Source organism: Scylla paramamosain, chromosome 35 (assembly GCF_035594125.1).
Source record: "Scylla paramamosain isolate STU-SP2022 chromosome 35, ASM3559412v1, whole genome shotgun sequence".
Classification (NCBI taxonomy): Eukaryota; Metazoa; Arthropoda; class Malacostraca; order Decapoda; family Portunidae; genus Scylla; species Scylla paramamosain.
Window position 1 is genome coordinate 9,120,332 of NC_087185.1, and position 22,007 is coordinate 9,142,338.

General features: G+C 39.7%; 1 protein-coding gene and 1 long non-coding RNA gene across 5 annotated transcripts; one reads left to right on the forward strand and one right to left on the reverse strand.

Annotated features, from left to right (window-relative positions):
- The first annotated feature begins 865 nt into the window (after positions 1-865).
- Positions 866-6,302, forward strand: LOC135090651 (uncharacterized). Of its 2 annotated transcripts, none has more exons than XR_010262068.1 (4): positions 866-1,197; positions 3,215-3,356; positions 4,470-4,638; positions 6,178-6,302. It is a non-coding gene; the product is annotated as an uncharacterized LOC135090651 (long non-coding RNA). The 2 variants fall into 2 exon arrangements; XR_010262069.1 differs by lacking the exon at positions 866-1,197 and adding an exon at positions 1,421-1,721.
- Positions 2,455-21,360, reverse strand: LOC135090650 (GPI mannosyltransferase 3-like). 3 transcript variants are annotated; one of them, XM_063987599.1, is made up of 10 exons: positions 21,204-21,360; positions 16,260-16,537; positions 12,414-12,476; positions 11,619-11,736; positions 9,604-9,829; positions 7,633-7,780; positions 7,210-7,473; positions 6,718-6,846; positions 6,101-6,277; positions 2,455-3,392 (listed from the first exon to the last, which is right to left on the reverse strand). In XM_063987599.1, the coding sequence occupies exons 2-10, from the start codon at positions 16,382-16,384 to the stop codon at positions 2,810-2,812; spliced, it is 1,833 nt and encodes a 610-aa protein (XP_063843669.1). In that variant the 5' UTR covers positions 16,385-16,537; positions 21,204-21,360; the 3' UTR covers positions 2,455-2,809. The 3 variants fall into 3 exon arrangements, with proteins under 3 accessions (XP_063843669.1, XP_063843670.1, XP_063843671.1); XM_063987600.1 differs by lacking the exon at positions 21,204-21,360 and adding an exon at positions 18,384-18,612; XM_063987601.1 differs by lacking the exon at positions 12,414-12,476.
- Between the last annotated feature and the right edge of the window lie 647 nt (positions 21,361-22,007).

Sequence of the window (22,007 nt, forward strand, 5' to 3'; positions counted from 1 at the left end):
CTCTCTCTTCCCTGTGCAGTATATATTAACTTCTACATGTTTTAGGAATAATTTTCCTAGACTCCCAGCTTTAGTAAAACATAAGAGCATACGAAAATAAGGAAGCTGCAAGAAGCCATCAGAAAAGCCCTACACGCGACAGTCCCTCTATACAACATACTTATCCATTTCCACCTATCATCCTCACAGCCTTATCTTGAACCCCTTTGCTCCAGATGCGTTAAGCTCCTTTATGAGTCAGTGCTAACAGATGATAGTGAATATATTCCATTCATCTACCACTCTTAAAACTAATTCCTTCCTCTATTTATTTTTTGTTTGTTTTATCAAGCTTAAACCCAGTATGTCTTGTCCTATCTGATTACCTACTGACCCTGAAAAGTTTGCTAATCTTAAAACTTGTATCTTAGTTTTATCATCTTCCTCCACTAATCTCCTCAATTTATTTCTTCTACTTTCTATATCTTATCATTTACACATTATTTAAGCTAGAGAATCTAAAAATAAAGAGTACCTTAGCTAAAGACATGCTAAAACAATGTACAATTCCTACCAAAAGACACTACCGACGCGGGCAAATCGTGGCCTTACCAAATAAGGATTCTCTCTCTCTCTCTCTCTCTCTCTGATTTTTTTTTTTTTCTTTCTTTCAAGGTATTCATATCTACATTAATTTGATTATTCTTTACTTTCCTATCCAAAAATTCGTGTCAGTTTTTATGTTTACATCATGCAATCTATTAATTCCAGGTTGTCATTTTGTTATTTTAGATTGTTGTATACAGAAAGGTACACGACAACGAAATGATTCGTTCCAGTGTAGCGTTCGTTATGGCAGATGTGCATTCTGTTGACTAGAATCTACAGGAAAAAAAAATAATAATCGGTTCCTGGGAACCCCCCAAAAAATATTAAAAAATCCACAATTTTCGAAAAAAAAGCACATTTGCACTACTGCATCAAAATAAGCACATTTGCACTACTGCATTCGAGATACAACAAAAATAAACAGTACCCTCCCGAGTTTCACGCGTAGTCCTAAATTCTTACCATCCCGAACTTCGAGCATTATCACCCAGAGTTTCACGCTGGTTTGACAAATATAGATCACATTTACTTACTGTCGGCGTCGAGTCATTAGGGAGCTTTAAGAGAAGATTAGACAGATTTATGGATGGGGATGATAGGAGGAAACGGGTAGGTATATTTCATACAGGAACTGCCATGTGTAGGCCTTGATGGCTTCTTGTAGCTTCCCTTATTTCTTATGCTCATATATATATATATATATATATATATATATATATATATATATATATATATATATATATATATATATATATATATATATATAAAGAGAGTAAACCCCCTTAAGCCGGGGCTCTCTCTCTCTCTCTCTGGGGAACTATTTCACCTCTCTCTCTCTCTCTCTCTCTCTCTGAAAGTAAGAACAATCCTAAGGATCGCTAAATAGAATGAGACTGATTGAGGATAAAAATGGAATTACATATAGGAGAGTGAGAAAGAGTAAGAAAAGATGAAGCGAAAATGACATAAAATGAATGAGGGGAGACTGTCCCTTATCTCGGACGGATAAGGGGGAGGGGAGGTGACAGGGAGGGAGGTTTGAGACAAGACTAAAGAAGGGAGAAGAAAGAAAAAAAAAAAAAAAGGGAGGAAGGGACAGGCAGCGGATGGGTGAACAGTGGCTTGCACAGCTGGTGAGTTAGTCTTGCGAATTTGTTTGTTATTCTGATTAAATATTTATTAAAATTCCAGTGCTCACATGAGTGGCGAGTTCATTATGCCAATTTTGGTTCATTATTGCAATTAAATATTTATTAAAATTTCAGTGCATTATTGCATTTGTACGTTACGACCGTGTGTTGTCGCATACCCTACTGTATATAAATGAAGGGTTCCTATTTTCCTCATTAATGCTGACAGCATTTTAAAAGGTGTACAGCAGCAATACAAGTTATTAGGGAGATTAGTTCATGAAACTTTGTCCTAACCATTACTAGGCAACTAAAATCTCGCCTACCAATGCAACATTAACTATACAACCTAACTACATTACTCAGCATTAGAGAGAGAGAGAGAGAGAGAGAGAGAGAGAGAGAGAGAGAGAGAGAGAGAGAGAGAGAGAGAGAGAGAGAGAGAGAGAGAGAGAGAATGGCTACAATATGAAGGATGTAGACTACTGTACTGCTGTATAATGTGATAACGGCAAAATTTATATATTTTTTAATATATATATAATACAGCTATCCTTTTATCCATTAACTTGAGAGGTTTAATTAATTATCTGCTCCTTTCCAGGTCTTCTAATTCAGCTGGACTTCACTGGGAAATCTCATTAAGAATCTGAATTTCCTTAAATCTTGTAAACTTTGCCGTCATTGATGTTCCTCACTAAACTGTCTTCTGTTCAATACTATGAGGGTAATGCAGTTTCAATTAATTTTCAGTTTATTAAAAAATAACATCCTCTGCACACACACCTTTCACAAATCAACAAAAAACAGGAAATATTAACGATGAATCAATCACTGGATGAATCTCGTTTCCACTTTGCCACATGCACCTATATAAGGCAGGGGCACACACACATGCATACACACGTGGAATTTCATAAAATCATAAAGCATACCTGAGCTACTTGCAAACTTTCAGCATGGTACTCACAACAAACACTTGCCAATCAATGACATCAATAAATCACACAGCTGTCAGAAGCAGCACTGAGGCTCCAACTCAACATGCCACATTAATCACAAAAACTAATAGCACTTTCTGATGCACATATTCAACTTCTGAAAGTGGTTGACTGTTGGCAGTAGATGTGAATGTGCTGGCTCCGTCTGCCATCATTTATGTGAGAGTGAAATAGCTTATGGCAGAGGTAGTAATGGTGGTGACTGAGAAATTCCTCCACTTTATCCTTCATGACACTAAACATGACAATATGAGAAGGGAAAGTAGTCAAAGATGTTTTGGGGATGCCATAATTTCTCTCTTTTACATTTATGTCTTCTATTATTTCATTTTTTCTTTTTGTTCTGCTTTTTATTGCATCTTTTCCTACTTTACTCTCATATGTTTTTTCTTTCTTTCCCTTTAAAATTGTCTTTTGCTCTTCATTTCTATTTGAATCTATTAGAATTTCACTTCCATCAAATTGTCTTTCATCACGGAATTCTAAATTTCTCAGTCCATCTTGACTAGTGGACAAGGCCTCCTGGAGGGCTGGAAGTCGATTATAATACTCTTGCTGCAGCCAAAAGAGAGGGTCCTTCTCAAAGACATCTGCTTCATCCAGATAGTTTTCCTCTCCCTTCAGATTTGGTTCACAGGTGAGGAAGCGCATTGTAACATTCTTGTGGAGATGGCTGGGGAGAGAAGGTGCTTATGAGGATCTAGACTACGCTGTGCAGTTCTGGTCCCCACATTACAGGAAAGATATAGGTCTATTAGAATCAGTACAGAGGAGAATGACTAAAAGGATACAGGGGATGAGGAGTATTCCTTATGAGGCGAGGCTGAAGTTGTTAAATTTACACTCTTTAGAGAGACATAGGTTAAGAGGGGACCTGATAGAAGTCTTTAAGTAGTATAAGGGTTATAACAAGGGGGATGTAAGCAAAATTCTTTGGATCAGTAACCACGGTAGAACATGAAATAGTGGGTTCAAGCTTCAAAAATTTAGGTTTAGGAAGGAGATAGGAAGGAAGAAATTGGTTCTCAAATAGAGTGGTAGATGAGTGGAACAGACTCAGTAATCATGTTGTTAGTGCTAGAACATTAGGGAGCTTTAAGAGATTAGACAGGTTTATGGATGGGGATGACAGGTGGAAATAGGTAGGTATATTTCATACAGGGACTGCCACATGTAAGCCTGGTCGCTTCTTGCAGCTTCCCTTATTTCTTATGTTCTTATGTTCTATCTATTTATATCTAACAGGTGCTCCTATAAGAACACCTGCAACAAAGAGTCCCCATGTAACCCAGTCCTAGCATTCCTTCCCTGCATGCTCCAATCCTTTCATTCTCTTCTTTCACTCACATACTCCAGCACTACCCTCCCATTCCACTGGATGTTGTGTGAAAATTTTAAATATTGTTTTTCTTAACTATCACATCCATGGACATTACATAAATGTTTGTTTACATCCCTTCTATAGCAAAACAAACTCATCTTTTGTTGATGTTAGTGAACTGGTGAGTTTCAACACACCAAGTCTTCAGAATTTTTGCTAATTTGCTGCATAGGGTTCATGTATCTTGAAAATATAAAGTAAAACCAGGGTAATCTTATTTAGGCTTCTCTTCATTTGTTCTTGTTACAAAAGAAGTAAAACAATGCCAAGGAAAATGCCCCTAGTTGTTTTGATCAGCTCTTGCTCACCAGTGGGAGTACATAATCTACAACCCAATAATTGCATACTGATTGATTTATGTTATTTCAGCAAGAAAATCATGTGATGCTGGTAAAGGTTAGCAGAATGCTACACCTACTGAGGAACTGCCATGAGCCAAAAAACCAAGCTCACAATTTTCCTGTAACAAGTCAAGTACTGCACCAGAGCTATAAGACTTTTTTTTTCTCAGGACTGGCAACATTATTAGATTATCCAGGTAAATTGTATCACATCCTTATATCAATTCTTTTATCCATTTAGTTGGAATGAGCTGATGCACACACCCTCAATGACAAGCTTCTGCCACACCAGGGTCACCAAATATGCCCATCACACACCAAATGCATCACTAACACATGAGACACTCTCTTATTAGGTTCTATGTTAAATTGTAAATAATATTAGATTGCAAATCTCAAGATGTGTTAAACACTAGAACTTAGGATTTGAAATAATATCTTGTTTTAGGCTTTGAAGGCCTTCAGTTTTTTTATGTTTAGAATCTAACACTTATAATTCCCAGCCATCTTATAATACAATGATGATTCTTTTCTACAAATCATGAAGACATTGATACATTATACTTTATTTTTTTAGCATGATCTGGAATAGTAGGGACTTCATTAAGTGTCTTCACATTATATCCATCATGTCCTGCATTTCTCAGCATGCTGTCCTCTCCATTCAAGTATAGGATATATGTCATGCTAAACTCTTATATTAAAGGTCACCTCTGGTATACAGCACAGCCCCACTGTATATCTGCAAGAATCAATGTTTTGTGTGTGTGTGTGTGTGTGTGTGTGTGTGTGTGTGTGTGTGTGTGTGTGTGTGTGTGTGTGTGTGTGTGTGTGTGTGTGTGTGTGTGTGTGTGTGTGTGTGTGTGTGTGTGTGTGTGTGTGTGTGTGTGTGTGTGTGTGTGTGAAATTCAGGGCTCAAAGAAATGATTCATAACATCAGAATGCATTCACACATCAATATCTTTGGTATCAGCTTGCCAATAACGGACAGAATGTTTCCAGGAACTAATGTTTCACAACACACACAAACAACCAAAATATCAGCATAAACTCACACCTTACAAATGACTTACACACCTTCACACATCTTCACAGAAATCCTTATAATTCTATACATTAAGTTGCAGATTCTGGCACTGTAATTTTGTCATCCTGTCTTGTTTTAAAATATGCATGAAACTGACTGAACATTAGAACGTAAGAAAATTAGGGAAGTTGCAAGAAGTCATAGGCCTACACATGGCAGTCCCTGCATGAAATATACATACCTATTTCCAACTATCATCCTCATCCATAACTTTGTCTAGTCTTCTTTTAAAGCTCCCTAAGGTCTCAGCACTGTATGCTTGATTATTGAGTCTACTCCATACATTTAGCACTCTATCTGAGTCAATTTGTTCCTATCTCAATTCTGAATCTAACCTTTTCAAGTTTAATTGCCTTATGTTTTGTCCTATCCTGATTACTGACAGAATTTTTCTTGTCACCCTTGTTATATCCCCTATACCACTTAAAGACTACAATAAGGTCCCATCCTACCTTATGCCTACTTTAAAGGAAAGGTGACTGTAACATGACCTCATTAAGTCCATATTTTTCAAAATATGGACTTATTAGAGCACAGAAGTCTTCCACACTTTACATTAAAATTTGACATACCTGTAATAAGGAGTGGAGTGGCAAGGCATCAGGAAGAGGATATTGGCCTGAAGATTGCCCTTTACCTCCTCCCGTAGAGCCTGCATGGTGTCCAGGGGCCCTCGCTGGTGGATCACACCCAGATACACCAAGGCAACCAGATTTGGGATTAGGAGCACCAAGAAGATCACTTTCCTCCTGAAGATGTAATAAAAATTTGTAATGGACTGATTTTTTTTTTTACATCATACTAGGCATTTACTATCAAAAGGTGTGGTTAGACAAAAGTTTTAATTTCCTTAAAAACTCCCTCCTTTCCAGTGACTTGGTTTTGAGAGTGGCTTGTAAAGTGGATCATCTCATCATACATTCTGAGTGTGCAATATATGAAGAGGTATACTAAAGATAATGAGATTGTAGCTTATATGAAGAGAAGACACCACTTTAACTTCCCTAAGGTTGTACAATGGAAAAGCTGCTAAAGTAAAGAGTAGTCTCCTCTAATTTGAAAAGAAGAGGTCATGATAAATCCATTATAGACATAACAGGGAAATGAATTTGGACATTAAGTGCTACACCCTAAACCAAGTGTCTTCTCTCTCTTAACTTCTTGACATTATTAACAATGAGTCTCTTACCTGAATCCCAATGGGCGGTCTGATCTCTTGGCACACGCAGCAAGGTAAAAGGCAATATAGTCCCCTGCTATACAGAGACACAGTGGCAGTACTGGCAGCAGGAACCGGAACTCCTTGTGACCGAGGCAGCTGTAAATGTGCATGACATCATGAGATGATGCATAAAAAATTAAGAAAGCAAGAACTGGAAAGGACAGGTTATAACCTGACCAATGATTTCTATCTATGGCTCCAATATTTTTCTTCAAATTTTGGTGAAAACTGCATGCATATTAACAGTGAAGTTATGAATAAAACAATTACATCTTTGGCCCTGATTTAGAAATAAAAATATCTAAAAACAATTTCTTTAAAAATCCTTGAAAATGTACAATATAGAAAAATCTGAATTTTTGGTAAATCCTGTTTTACAAATTTATGACTGTAGCTCATTCACAAACTAATAATTCACCTGCACAATACAAAGACAAATTTCTATGCTATTATACACACCTGTACACAATGAGTGACCAGAGGATGACAAACAGCAGATTTCTGTGTCTGGATGTCTGGGACACCACTGCCAGAATCAGAGGCAGCATGTGTGTAGTGAGTGTCACTGGCAATGCCTGGCTTAAGTACCAGTGCCAAGGAAGGGTGCCATAGTGTGAGGAGAGGCCTGTCACCACATTAAAGTGAACAAACCTCCAAGGCACCACAACTAGCTCACCATAATACCAGCTGTCTACACCCACTGTCAGAGTCACAACTGCTCCTCTAAAATAAACATACAAGTATTTCACTAAAGAAAAAAAAATTTATATATGGTCATAGCTCTTGCATTTAGTTAGATCACATGAAAATCAGCCATCCAAGCATTTTTTGGGTTGGACCAGACTTGGTTGGATTAAGTATAGTTAACTATAAGTAGCATACGTGATTGCCATGTAGTGAAGCAGCAGCTGGCTCCTACAGGAGGAGTGCCACAGATGCTGCACAGCCAGGGGCAAGAAGGGCACAGCAGCAGTGGGCCTGACAGCACATGCCAATCCTACAGGCCACAGATACCCAGCACTGTCACTCTCTGTCCACAAGCAAGCCAAGAATAGGAAGATGAGCAATAATACAACACAAAATTCTACATGTATGAATAGAAATGTTCAATTTAAAGAATAAGAATGAAATAAAGGTAATTTACCAAAACCTTAGAAGTTCTACTGATTACAAAATCCAAATTCGGATCTGAATGTATGACAGCATGACTCAACTAGGCATTTCACAAAACATCAATCCTAGATTCAATTCCAAATCTTGAGAAATATACAGTTCTTTTACTACCTGGCTATAAGCACAGTTTTCAGGTTTTCTTCATGATAAGTGGCCCATCACATGGAATTAAACTGTTGTATTACACAGTTGCTCACACTAAATTCACCCTAACTGACATTTAGAGAAGTTAGGATATCCTATGAGGTCTCTCCCTCAGGAATCAAAAACAGTAAGTTTTATTCCCTCAAAAATTAGAATGTTTCTCTCTCTCTCTCTCTCTCTCTCTCTCTCTCTCTCTCTCTCACGCACACTAAATAGATAGATATAGATGAGAGAGAGAGAGAGAGAGAGAGAGAGAGAGAGAGAGAGAGAGAGAGAGAGAGAGAGAGAGAGAGAGAGAGAGAGAGAGAGAGAGAGAGAGAGAGAGAGAGAGAGAGAGAGAGAGAGAGAGAGAGAGAGAGAGAGAGAGAGGAGAGAGAGAGAGAGAGAGAGAGAGAGAGAGAGAGAGAGAATTTTAATTCTTGGGGAGGGGAGATAAATCTGACCATTTCTATTCCTAAGGGAGACACAGGCCAGATAATGTACACAGGATGAGGACAAGTGAAGCCAGAGCTTTACCTGAGGACTCACATCCTGCCCCAATAAATTTGGAGATATTACAACTTGTAGTTCATGGTCTTAGCTGCCAATGTACAAAGTGTTGTCTCTCAGGAATGTGAACAAAGCATTAAGAGTAATTAATAATTATTTTATATTTTATCTCATTTATGAGTTGAGGCTGTATTTCAATGAGTATATGATTATAATAATGGTAAAAGTATATCTTTACTGAGTAAAAACTATAACATTTAGGTCATAAAAGAAATCATAGAGAGCCCTGTTACATATGTTACAACGGCCAGTTCTTCCAAACAAGGCAATGCCTGCACTAAGAAAGTACACTTAGGATGAATAATGTAGCAAAAACACATATCAGTGTCACTGACTATTGAAATAATGGCACCCATTATTAAACAGTGACATCCTTGGGTAAAATCCTGTTGTGCTGCCAGATACATGATTATAACTTTTTTGGTGGTGAGTGTGGACAGTCAACAATAACAAAAGGGGAGATGATAACTATTTTTGTGTGCTGTGGCAGATTACAACTCTGATTCAAGATAAAAACTGAAAAACACCCCTTTAAGGCTGAAATAAACAAAGGAAAGAACTTGAAGTTATTGTAATGATCAATATAGTATATAATGTATACACTGGTACTGTATACACATATGTGTATAATAACTGCAGGAAAAGAATGAGAAAAATACTTTGATCATAAATATATAGAAAAGTTTTCCTAAATTATGAGATCTAAAGTTGTCCACATATTTTCTACAAAAAAAAAAAAAAAAAAAAAAAAAAAAAAACAATAGGGCCATCTGGCTGCCGAGACCACTCACTAGAAGTTGTGATATCTCCCACTGAGCTCACGTTTTGGAAAAAGAGGTCCCCATCTACCAGAAGAGGCTTATATTTCTCATGATTTGGAATTGAGTACAGCTGTAATATTCTGGTTTACTTGTCAAAATAACTAAGTATATAACAATGGCACATTCATACACATTCAGCAGACAGTAAATACTTTTTTCCTCTGACCTTTCTCTCTCTGCCACGGGTACCAACTGAAGGCCACAGAAAGAAGCACCATCTCTACACATGAGGTGAGAGTACGAGGAGCACAGTATCCCAAGAACCAGGCAGTGGAAAAGCACACCATTGTCCATCCAGCAGATGAACTGCCATAGAGAACCTTACACAGCTTCCAGAAGTGGTAATCTCCTACAGCAAATGCTATGGCATGAAGTAACCTTGGAATGTGGATCTGGAAGAGGGTACATCTGAAAATGATAGGAAGAATAACTGGTATATATATGTCAATCATGACTGGGTACATTTTTTGGACAAAGTTTGATTATTTTCTGCTCAATCTATGATGCTTCATCAAAAGGAAATAGTGTTCTTTTGTGCAAACTCCTGTTTTTTTGTTTAGTATCATATTGATAAAGATAACCTTTTGAAAAGATATAAAATATTAAACAGAAAAAAAATTGTTCTCTATAATAATAATAAAAAAAAAAGTAGAAATGAAAATGACTGATGGTGCACTGCCAGAATGACACAAATGTGCTCTGCTTTGCCACTCATGCTTATGCCAGCCCCACCTTCACTTCAACATAACAGCAATTAAATTCCAACAAAGCTTCAAGTCAATGCCTGACTTAATCAAGGAAGCGTTGCACTATTTACTCTTGGTGGTGACATAAAAATTCCTTCCAAGGTTTTGTCCAGTTTATGCAACAATTTTTCATAATGAAGTGTCATTCCTCTGCTTGATGAAGGAAATAGGCAAGTCTTTTTGATAATCATGCAAAATATACACAATTTTAAAGGATAAGTTTAAAGTGCTCTTACATATTGGTTTTCTTTTTGTCTCATTTGAAGAAGTAACTACGGTTATGTAGAGCAACTTAGTGCCAAGAAGAAGAGAGAGATATAGAGAGAAGAGTGTGGAAGTGTGGAATACATCCCCTAGCCTCCCAGCTCTCCATTCCTTCCCATCCTGTCATGTGACCAAGCTGCATGGCTCATCTTTTGTTTGGCGTGACATTCCCATGAGTCAGTGGAGGGTCAATATTTGTAAGAGGATGTACTTAGAGAGCAAGCAGTGTGAAACTGTATTTGGGGGCATAAGTAAAGAAGTATTCAGGGGGGTTACTAGCTATACACCTCACAATTCTGACATTACATCGGCCCCTACGGGTGGCTTTGTTTGTGCTGCTTTCGATGTCTAAGGCAGGTGTACAGTAAAATCCCTCTCATCCGACATTCGAGTATCCGGCACATTTTTCCCCGAGCCTTAAAATCAATAACAAATCAATGTGTACTCATAAAATTGATTAAATTATGATTAATTATGAGGACGGCACAATCCCCGAGTTCCAAAAACAGTTTAATGTTAAGGATGCGATATTCATGGCTTCACTTGCTTGGCTAGACGTTAAAAGGCAAACATTGATGCGATGTTGGCGCAAATTGTACCCTTTGATGATGTGTGATGATGAGAATTATGAGGAGTTTGAAGGGTTTGTAGGTGGCATGAAAAATTCGGTGGTGAGCGAGCTGAGGGAAAAGGGGGGAAATGTGCAACTTAAAGTGACAGATGAAGCGTTACAGGAATGGGTGGACGTGGACAAAAATCAGGCTACTGCTTTGGACCCTTTTCTGGGACTGGCATTTCAGTGGACTTTTTTATTTATTGGATTTTTGTTGCCCTTGGCTTGGTTGCCCCTCCTACATAAAAAAAAAAAAAAAAACTCATATCAACTGCAGGACATGGTGTGTGTTGTGCTTTGTGTAAATACAAAAATAAATTACTTGCACAACATTTCTTTGGCATTTCCATACTTGTTTTTACCTCCAGAAACAGTAGAGAAGTGAAAAATAGTTAGACCCAGACCTGGTCATGATTGATATATTAGCTGAATAACTAAGCAATAAAAAAACTGATCCTATCATTCATGCTAAATACTTGTGAGTACAATGGTATTAAGTTTCATCTACACATGTTATTATGTTAAGCTAATTCTTTCTGCAGTTGGTGGCTTACTCACCAGAAGTGCTGGAGTGTCTGCACCAATGAAAGACAGCATCTTGAAGAGTGCAGCAAATGAAGCAGGATAGAGAACAGTTCGGATACCCTCCCTCCACTCCCACGTCTTGTATCCATACCTGCAGCACACAAAATCATGTGTGTACAAAATAAAAGAAAAATGGTTATCAAAAAGATTAGGCAGAGTAACGTTAGTGACCTAACGAAGAGAGTGTTAAAGAGGATACAGCATCACAGCTTAGGTTAGGTCAGATGCAGTTAGGTTAGTGACCTAAGGGAGTCTCTGGAGGCACTGATGGAGAATGATAATAGCATTTAGAGGCTATGGCTTTGTTTCTAAATGGTACAGCATTATTATGAAGAATTAGAGCTTAAGTTCCCAACATCATATACAATCATACCTCAGTTCTACAGAGCTTGCTTTGACAGATTTTGGAAGCAGTGAACAAAATCTGGAGCAGTCAACTAAATTTAAAAGTCCCACTCACTACAGACGGGATTGTGGCAACACTGGACATGAGTTGCTGATTCAAAAACTTGTTGCAGGCAGTCACTTTGTTTACATCAGTGTAACAACACGTGTAGCTCATGGTTTTTGCCCTTCTTGTCTGTTCTGTCTGAATGATCATAATTTTCTATAATCATGCTGTCTGAACAAAAAGTAGAAAAGAGGAAAGGGGCGAATTTAACAGTATCACAGAAGCTTGAGTTGATGCATCTGTGAAGCGGGTGTGTGAGGAATATGGTGTAAATAACAGACAGTTTCAGATATTCAAAAGGCGAAACCTAAACTTACCAAATATGCTGTGAAGTATTCTGTTGATGGATATTCAAGTAAGTCTGGTTCTGTAGTGGTCTGCTAGCATATGAAGGATGGTAATCAGGAGTTAGACAAAGCTGTATATAAGTGGTATGTGCAGCAAAAGGCTTGTGGTGCTAAAGCAACTTCTGGAACCATACAAAATGTGGTAATGCACTAAACATTTAGGTGTTCAGTGCAGTTCTAATGATGGTTGGCTGTGGCATTTCCGTAACAGGCATGGACTGCATGATACACAGGTGAGGGGTGAGGCTAGCAGTGCAGATATGAAGGTGCTGAGGTGTATATTTACAGTGTACAGGTATTTTACACTGTCAGATTGGATAGTGTGCTGGATTAAAAGTACAGTGCAGTACTATATTTATTCTTCTGTCTTTTGTAATGTAATTGTTGATATTAGCCACTCCTAACACTAATGCTTAGTGTTGGTACCTATGGACAGTTGGCTTTGTTGTACCGACATTCCCCCCTTTTAGTCCGTAGTACTGAGGTATGAATGTACTTAACAAACTGGGTGAGTATGGAGGAGGCAAAAAATCATATTGGAAAAAAGAAAGTGAATATAAATGGCAAAAACTAGAAAAAGAATGTGATGAAAAGATCATAGAATCTACAGAGAGAAGAAAAGAAGCCAACAGAGAACAGAAATGGCTGAAAAGATTTATAGAGATTGAAGGTAAAACAAAAGAGGAGGCATGGCAACAGAAGTGGACAGAATATCTGACAGAAAAAAGAGAACTCAACAATTGATACAGGACAAATTAGTAAGTGGGAAAAAGACAGAGCAGAAGCCATCAATAGACTCCCAAAAGGAGAAAGAGAAAGCTGGAAAAAGTTGAAAGAAAACTTAAAACCTATATATACCAAAAATATAAAGCAGAAGACAAAGGAGAGATCAATCATAGGTAATTTCTGGGAAAAAAATAATCCAAAGAGAGATAAAAGAAACAGAGATAAAAACCATACAAGAAACAGAGATAAAACCACACATGGTATTTAGAAAAATATTTGATGGCTGAAGAAATACTGACAGAAGAGGATGTAACACAAGCCATAAGGAGATTGAAGGACAGAAAGGCTGCAGAATGTGATGATATGGCAGAATTTATAGATAAAATCTGAAGAAAGTGTTACACAGCCTGTTCTCTGAAATCTGAGACAGGAAAAATACCTGAAGATTGGCAAAAGAGCAGAGTGGAGCTGATACACAAAGGAAGAGGGAAGGATAAAACAAATTGGGAATTACAGGCCAATAAAGTGTGATAAATATTTGGAGCAGATTGTCTGGAACCATAATGAATGAGAAAACACAGAGGTGGACTGAAAAAGGAGTACTCAGAGAAGAACAAAATTACTTCAGAGAAGGAGAAGTGGAATGGAAAACACAGGGTGTAATGTGAGTTTCTGCAAATACTGAAAGAGGTGAAAGAACGTGCAATTCCAAGTAGAAAATGTTCTATACATTGTTGCAGCCTCAGAGGTGCCACTTGCTTAAATTATGAATGGTTTTATCTTATTTTTTTGCAGGCTGTGGAATATTACAGTACCTTGTAACAAGACAAACAATATTAAAAAGCATGTAATTTACAGATAAGCATTACACGACAACATTAGACAACATTATTCCAATGATTAAAAGTACTCCTGTAAAATGCTACCTGGCATCATCAAAGTGAGGGAGGAGGAGGGAGTGAGTCCGAGCAACCTTGAAAATAGCTGAGTGATGATGCCATGTAGCATTTTACAGGAGTACTTTTAATCACCACAATAATGTTGTCATTTAATGCTCATCGGTAAATTACATGCTTTTTAACGTCATTTGTCTTGTTATAAGATACGGTAATATTTCACAGCCTGCAAAAACATAAGATAAAACCATTCGTAATTTGAGCAAGTAGCACCTCCGAGGCTGCAATAATGCAACTGTCTGTCTGTCACCTCATAGCTTCATGCATAGCACACCCACACATTTTCAACTCCTCTGACGGGTAAACAGAGCCTTAAAATGCATGTGTATAGAACACTTTCTACTTGGAATTACATGTTCTTTCACCTCTTTCAGTATTTGCAGAAACTCACGTTACACCCTGTATATGTCTTAAAGAAGTTAATTGACAGGAACAGAGGGAACAAAAAAGAGAACTTTATCTTGGCTTTCTGGACACAGAAAAAGCTTATGGCTCAATTAATCAAAGTAAACTAATAAAATTACTAGAACATGCAGGTGCAAGAAAATTATAAATATCATCAAAGCAATGTATACAGACAATATCATGAAATTCAGACTAGGGAACATGGAGAGAGTGGATGGAAAACAAAACTGGAGTGAGACAAGGCTGCATGATGTCACCAACAATGTTTAACAGAAAGGCAAAGGTAGGAGTTGTAGCAGAGAACAGAAAATTGGGCTGTCTTGCATATGCTGTTGACGTGGTGCTCATAGCAGAAAATAAAGAGGATATGGACAGACTACTACACATTGTTACTGAATATGGAAAGGAATAAGAGATGAAATTTAGCAGCACCAAATGCAAAATTATGAAATTCAACACATGGGAAAAAGGATAGTACACACTGGGGAATGATGTGCTACAAGTTGTTGGGGAGCTTCAGCCATCTTTGAATAGAGATAACAAAAGAAGGAATAGGGGCAATACTCAAAGGAAAATTTATAATAGTAAAGCAAGGAAAATGATGGGAATGATAGTAAGTGGAAGGAGCACAGAAATCAACAATGAACATGAAAGTTGTTTGTGGAAAGGAACAGCTGTGTCACATTGTTTATATGGAGCAGAAATTAACAATTACAGTGTGAATGATATAAGAAAACTTAACGTGATCCAAAATTCTAGAAGGAGGTGGTGCTTAGGAGCTCCCAGAAACATCAGAAACATTGAAAGAGAAATGTGGTGGAGCTCTTTTAAGGAGAGAATAGAAAAAGGAAAGCTATGCTTCATGAAGAAAATAGAAACAATGAGTGAGGAAAGGTGGGCCAGCAAAGTATACAATGCATACAGAGACAGCTCACAATGGAGAAGAGAAACACAAAGGTGGAAGAATAGAGAAAGAATATAAGCAGAATGAAAAGAACTAACAGTCAAGAAAATTGAGAACAAGATAGAGGAGAATGGCCATAAGGAGTGGAGGAATAGCATGGAAGCAAAAATCAAACTAAGATGGTATAGAAACAAAGAAAAGATAGACAGAGAGAAGAGTGGTACCAAGGTGACTGGGCAGGTAAATTACTGTTTAAGCCAAGAAGTGGAACACCTGAATTACGTAGTAGGAACAGATACATACAAGAACAACAGTATAAGCTTTGTAGTGAGGAAAAGTAAACAATCAGACATTTAATTATAAAGTGACATGTACAGAGCACAAAGACAAGAGCTAGATAAACAAGTGGCAGGAATTACTGGCAGAGAGGAATAGGAAAAGAGAAAGGAAGAAGATAGAGGAATTAGAACAGTGATAGGACTAATGAGACAAAGAAACCAAAAGAGAAACAGTGAGCTACATGATAACATTTTTGACCAAGTGCTGGACAATAAGAAATAATTATCCAAGGGTGTAGAGAAAGATGAAGAAGAGAGGTCTGAGAAGCGATTCAAAGTGCAACAGGTCCAAAGAAGATGGCAGCACTGCACTCTCTTTCACTGCAGCAACAAAACCTTTTAGTATAGTTGTATGGAGTTATTTACTCATCTTTAGCACAGCAGTATACTTTCATTATAAAACAAAATCCAAACAACAAAGCTGATCTTTCTAAGATAACAAGTCAGATGTGGCTTACAGGTAACCACAGTCTGTGTTCCCTCTTACCCGAAAGCCAGGGCGTGTGCTACCTCGGTGGCCTGCCAGTACTCGTCCGGCACAAACCAGGTCTGTACTAGGGGCACGCTGACCACCCTCACCCCAAGAAACACCAGTAGGGGCCATTTGTACATGACTGCCTCCTGTGGTAAATATAATTGGTTAACATGAATAGGAGAAGCACAAAAGCCTCCTTCTTCTTCTTCTTCTTCTTGTGACCTCTTCTGTTTTTTATTGCTTGATAGGTCCTTCTTCCCTTCAGTGTTATGCTCTGGTCCATCCACTACCTGTAGAAGGAGAGTGGCAATCACAGCACAGGGAACAAAACTACACATCTAATACATTACATTTCCTACACACCTGTACTAGGAACTCTCATCACCCTTACTATCCTCTCTTTTTTTTTCTCTCTCTCTCTCCTTGATATAGGCCCAGCACTGAGAACTTCACCATCCTCTTCCTCTAACCTCCTATTCCACTCATCTTCTATAATTACAGTTATGGAGCCTATCAGCCTGTCTCTCTCTTCTTCATACCTGACACACTCCACCAAGAAATGTTCCAGTCTCCCTCACCCCACTACATGTGTTACACCCCTGGTCCAGCTCAACCCTGTTCCTAGCCTTCACTAACAACTTGCTACCCCAGTCTCCTACGTGTCAGTGGAGTGCCTCAGGTCTCTCCTTCCACTTGTACCACTTTAATGTGGACTTTGTTTCTATCCCTGTCTGCCATCTGACTGAACCACCTTTTTCTATCCTTTTCCTCACCTCTCTGTGTCCTATCCTCTTCCAGTCCTCATCAAGATTTTCCCTCCTTTTCCACCTATCCATTTCTCTACTCCATGAAGATCTAATAGAGTTTTCCCTCACTACCTGTTTTACCCACCTATCCTCATTAAGTCCTTCTATGTTCTTCAAAAAGCTCAGCTTCCTTTTAATTATTCTCTATCTGAAGGTGCTCCAGCCCATCTCTCCTCTGACAGCTTCTACTTCTGCACTGCATGGAACACCTAACCCCCATCTACCTACTATATTCTGGGTCTTCTCTAATCTTGTTAAGTCTCCCTCCCAGTAGTGGATAATTTCAGACCCAGAGAAGCAGTAAGGTACTGCCTTTCCCTTCCATAAACTTCTGCCTACCTCATACTTGTTAACTATCCTACTCCCAGCATTCTTTACCATTCCTATCATCTTCCTGGCTTTTCTTTCATTAATTTCATCTATTTTTCACCTCCTATTCCTTCTCTACTTACCTCTAGCACCAAATAAGCGGACCTCTCCACCACCTTTAGTATGCTGTTCCCTAATACCCACTATCTCTCTATCTCACTGTTAAACTCCATCACCTTACATTTCCTGTTGCTATACTTAAAATCCCACTCTCGTCCACATACACTGGCTATCCACAACAGCTCCTCCATGTCCTCCTTACTCTCTGTCACCAGCACTATGTCACTGGCATAGGCTAGACATCCTAATCTCCTATCCCCAACTTTAACACCTTTCCTTGACACCATGATCCTTGTTATTAACTCCTTTATGTAAATATTAGATAAGGCTGGGGACATCACACACCCCTGCCATACTCCAATATTGTTTCTCATCCAACCTGTACTAATGTCTTCTAACATGAACTTCATCTCATTATCCTCATACAGCTTCCTAATTACTTACACTACCTTCCTGTCCACCCCTCTGTGTGCGAGTAATGCCAGCAGTTTGCTCCTGTCTACCCTATCATAGGCCTTCTCTATATCTAAGAAAACCAAGTACAGCTCCTTTCTTAGCTTTATATTTCTTTCAATAATTTCCTTCATAACTAGCACATTTCCTAACCCACCTCTACCCTGCCTATAAAACCACTCTGCTCCTCTCCAAGCACCTTATTTTCCTCTATCCAAGTCTTCAATTTATTATTAATCACCCAACCAAATGCCTCGTCTAGTATGTTTACCACTGCTATAGGTGTGTAATTACCTATGCCCTCCCTTGGCTTTCCTCCTCCCTTTGTGTATGAGTATAATTCTGCTCCTATTCCAATCTTGAGGCACCTCCCCTATCTCAAAAATTTTCCTGAACAGCCCAGTTAGTGCCTGTTTTAATGCTTCCCCACCGTACTTTATGAACTCACCTATGATGCCGTCTGTTCCGCCTGCTTTCTCTGTCTTGATGGCTCTCACTGCCAAAGCTGTGTCTTGCTCTTCTATCTCAACATCTTCCATCCCCCTAGATTTATTACTGTAAATGGACATAGTTCCTGTTTCCTCTTCCTCCTCCTGCCAAACAAACCTGCACCAATACTCCTCCACTATGGGCACCACTTCCTCCTCACTGCTTGTCTCCCTGCCATCCACCTTCAGCTTCACCCCCTGGAGGGTTGCCGACCCACCCAAGTTCCTCCTTAATCGTCTCCACACTTCCTTTTCTCTTTCTCTCCGTAGCATGTTGTTAAGGATCCTTGCCTGCTCTCCCTTCCATTTCTCAATCTTACCTCTAATGATTGCCTGAGCTGCTTTCTTTGCATCTATATACCTATCCCAAGCCTCTGCCCATTCTGTTTCATACCTTCCTCCAGATCTCTTTGCCATTGTAGCTAGGTTTCTTTGTTTCCTATTTTCTCTTTTCCTGTCTCCTAATACCTTAGCTACCTCCTCATCCCACCATCCTTTCAGTCTAGTTTTCCCTACTTGAATCTTCTTTACACCCACAGACTTCTTTGCCTGGCACCTTATGTTTTGTTTGATGTTACATTCCCATTCACTTACTGTCCTCTCTCTCTCTCTCTCTCTCTCTCTCTCTCTCTCTCTCTCTCTCTCTCTCCTGGCATAATTTCTTCCATTTCTCTACAGTACTTCACCCAGTCTGCATTCTTTAAGTTCCACTTCTCTTTCCACACTTCCTTCCTAACTCATGTACATTTCCTGGTCTTCCAAACAATAATGCCTACTAAGAAGTGATTTGAAACATCTATTCCTTCATTTTTCCATATCCTACATCCCTGTTGTTCTACCTGTTAATTTACTATGACATAGTCTACTGCCAACTCACTTCTCCTATCTCTCCATGTTACAGGATTTTCTAACTTCCATTTCTTGGTCCTCATTCCCATGTTGGTAGCGAAATCTAATCAGCTGCCCATTTAAATTCACTGTCTCCTCCATTAACCCTAAATGTCCATTCAGATCACCCATTACAACCCATTTATTTTGTCCTTCTCTCTCTCTCTTTCAGGTTAGTCACTGCCTCATAAAGTTTCCTGTTATCCTCATCATTCCTCTGGCTCTCCACCCCCATATACACCACTGTCACCCACCATCCCATGCTCTGTGATCTTCACTGATAAGATGTCGCCCTTATTGTGGCCTAGTCTACCTTCCACTTCCCTTGTTATTTTGATTTCCTCCACACTCCTACCTTCCTTTTCCCTCATAATCACCCCCACCTCTCCTTTCTTCTCTCCTGCTTGCCTGCCTCTGCCTAAAACTAACCAACCTCCTTCACTCCACTCAAAGCTGTCATGCCACCCTGTCTCACCTACTTCCATCATGTCATAGTCTTTCCCTTCTTCTATCAGCACCCTCCATTTTTCCTCACTCCATCTGTTTGTGTTCAGGAAGGCAAGCAGCATACCTCCTTTCTGTGCCTTCTCCTATTCCTGTCTGGCATCCTTCCAGTCCTGGGCCCACTATCACATTCCAGGCTACCCATACCTTCCCTATGTTGAACATGTGGATGCTGTCTGGTGACCACACCTGCCTCCATTTCATCTTTTCCCACAACTGTAGCCCATCACACTCCCATTCTTCTAGCTTCCCTATGCATCTCTTGTTCACCCATCTCCTCTCCTTGCCAAATTTTCAACCCTCCTTATCCCACCTCATGGGGATGCACATCAATAAGGGCCTCTTGTCTATCTTCTCCCTTACCATGTGAACTACTCGTATCTCTTCCATCCACTGCACTGTCTCCTTTCCTCCTATCTCCTCCAAGCCATTCTCTCCTCCCTTGATCACCACCAGGTCCTCAGGTCCCATTTCCCTGAGGTGTTCCTTCACTACCTCATGGATGACCCTGATGTTGCCTCCTGGTCTACTCTTGTCCATTATCTTATATCCACCTTTTGACAACATGTAGATCTCTTTACTTACTCCCCTCATGAGACTATCTCTGAATACCCATACTCTCCCTCCTGCCTTCCTGTGTCCTCAGCTTTGGCCTTCTACCCTCCTGTATCTTTCTCCAGGAGTGGTGTTCTACTCCCATCCATGTCCCTGTCATTGTCCTTCTGCTCCATCCAGTTAATGTCCTCCTTCCTTCTGCTGTAATGATCCTTCCTATCCTGGTCTGTTTTCTTGACCTTACCGCTGCTGTTCTCCTCCTACACCCTACTGACACATTCCACAGCCTGCCTAGAGGCTACATGCCTCTCCTCACAATCCTGCTCTCCTTCACTCGGCCCTGCCTGCTCCTTCCTCCCAGTCTTCTCACAGTAAGTGTGGTCCTGGGGTTCTTTTGGCTGGTCCTTTACTTCGGCAGGGAGCCTAAAATCCTCCATCTCCCTGCCTTGGCCTTCCTCTTCCCCTATGAAATGGCACGGCGTCACTCGTAGGGACGTCCTCCCCGGCCACCCTCGTTTCGGAGCCCTCCACCTCACTTCTCAGAGTGAGTGCCTCCCATTCCTCCTTCACCCTCAAGAGATACCCGGTGCACAGGAACGAGAGGTTCTTGTTCTTGAGGACCCTATCTCCTGCCCACTTTAGTCCCATAAACTCCACATGATAACAATCACGGCACCTTTCACATGCTACTCCTCGGCAGCAACGTGTTACCTCCTTTCTGCATTTCTCGCAGTCACTGCTAAAATTTTTCTTTTACCTAAAATGGGGCTTCCGCACAACCCACACCCTCCAATAAGTTTACAAATGTTTAGGAGCTTCCGCCCAGTACTCACCTACACCAGAGCTGTCCTTCTCTTGCAACAACTCCTCCATGTCCTATGAAAAAGTCTTGATCTTGATGGTACAGGTGGCACAGGATAGCTCCTGAGCCAGGCCTTTGGATCGGCAACTCCTGGTTTATTTACGCTGTATCTTGATCTTGATCTTGTAGATGAAGTCCGGAACCCTCGCCTGTGCAACGGCACAGCTCCTTTGTGGAGGTATATCGATGCTAGATTATGAAGGTATGTTATAATACCTGCATGTACTGGATCTTTTCTCACTTACCGGCTGATCATGACTATGGTCATGGCTGCAAACTTTATATCTTTATAAAGGTAATTTTTATGATTGCAGGAAGTGTTGTCAATTCATGTGTTGTTTTCTTCCAAGGCTTGATTTCTTCTTTCATAGCTTCTTGCCAGTGGTGAGACTCAGGAGATGTGAAAGCCTCTATGTATGTTTTTTGGGACATCAGCAACATAATAACAGTAATCAATGAAGCACTTTGCAACAAAGGAGGCAGTAGGCACCTGCCGAAATGATAATTACTCCTAGTGAGGTCTTGACACCCCTCTCAACATTTTCTTCATTAATTTCTGCAGCATTCATTGCCTTAAATCTAATTTTTAATATGTAGAACACCACCTCTCCTCTACTAAACCTAATCTTTTCCTCATTGAAATACAGGTGTCTGAGGCAACTGACAGTAGCCCTTTTTTTGTTCCCTCTTACTTTCTCTATCCCCATTTTCAGTCCAAAGCTGGGTATTGCGTCTATATGCACAACAACTTAGCCCGCTCTCATGCCCACGCTCT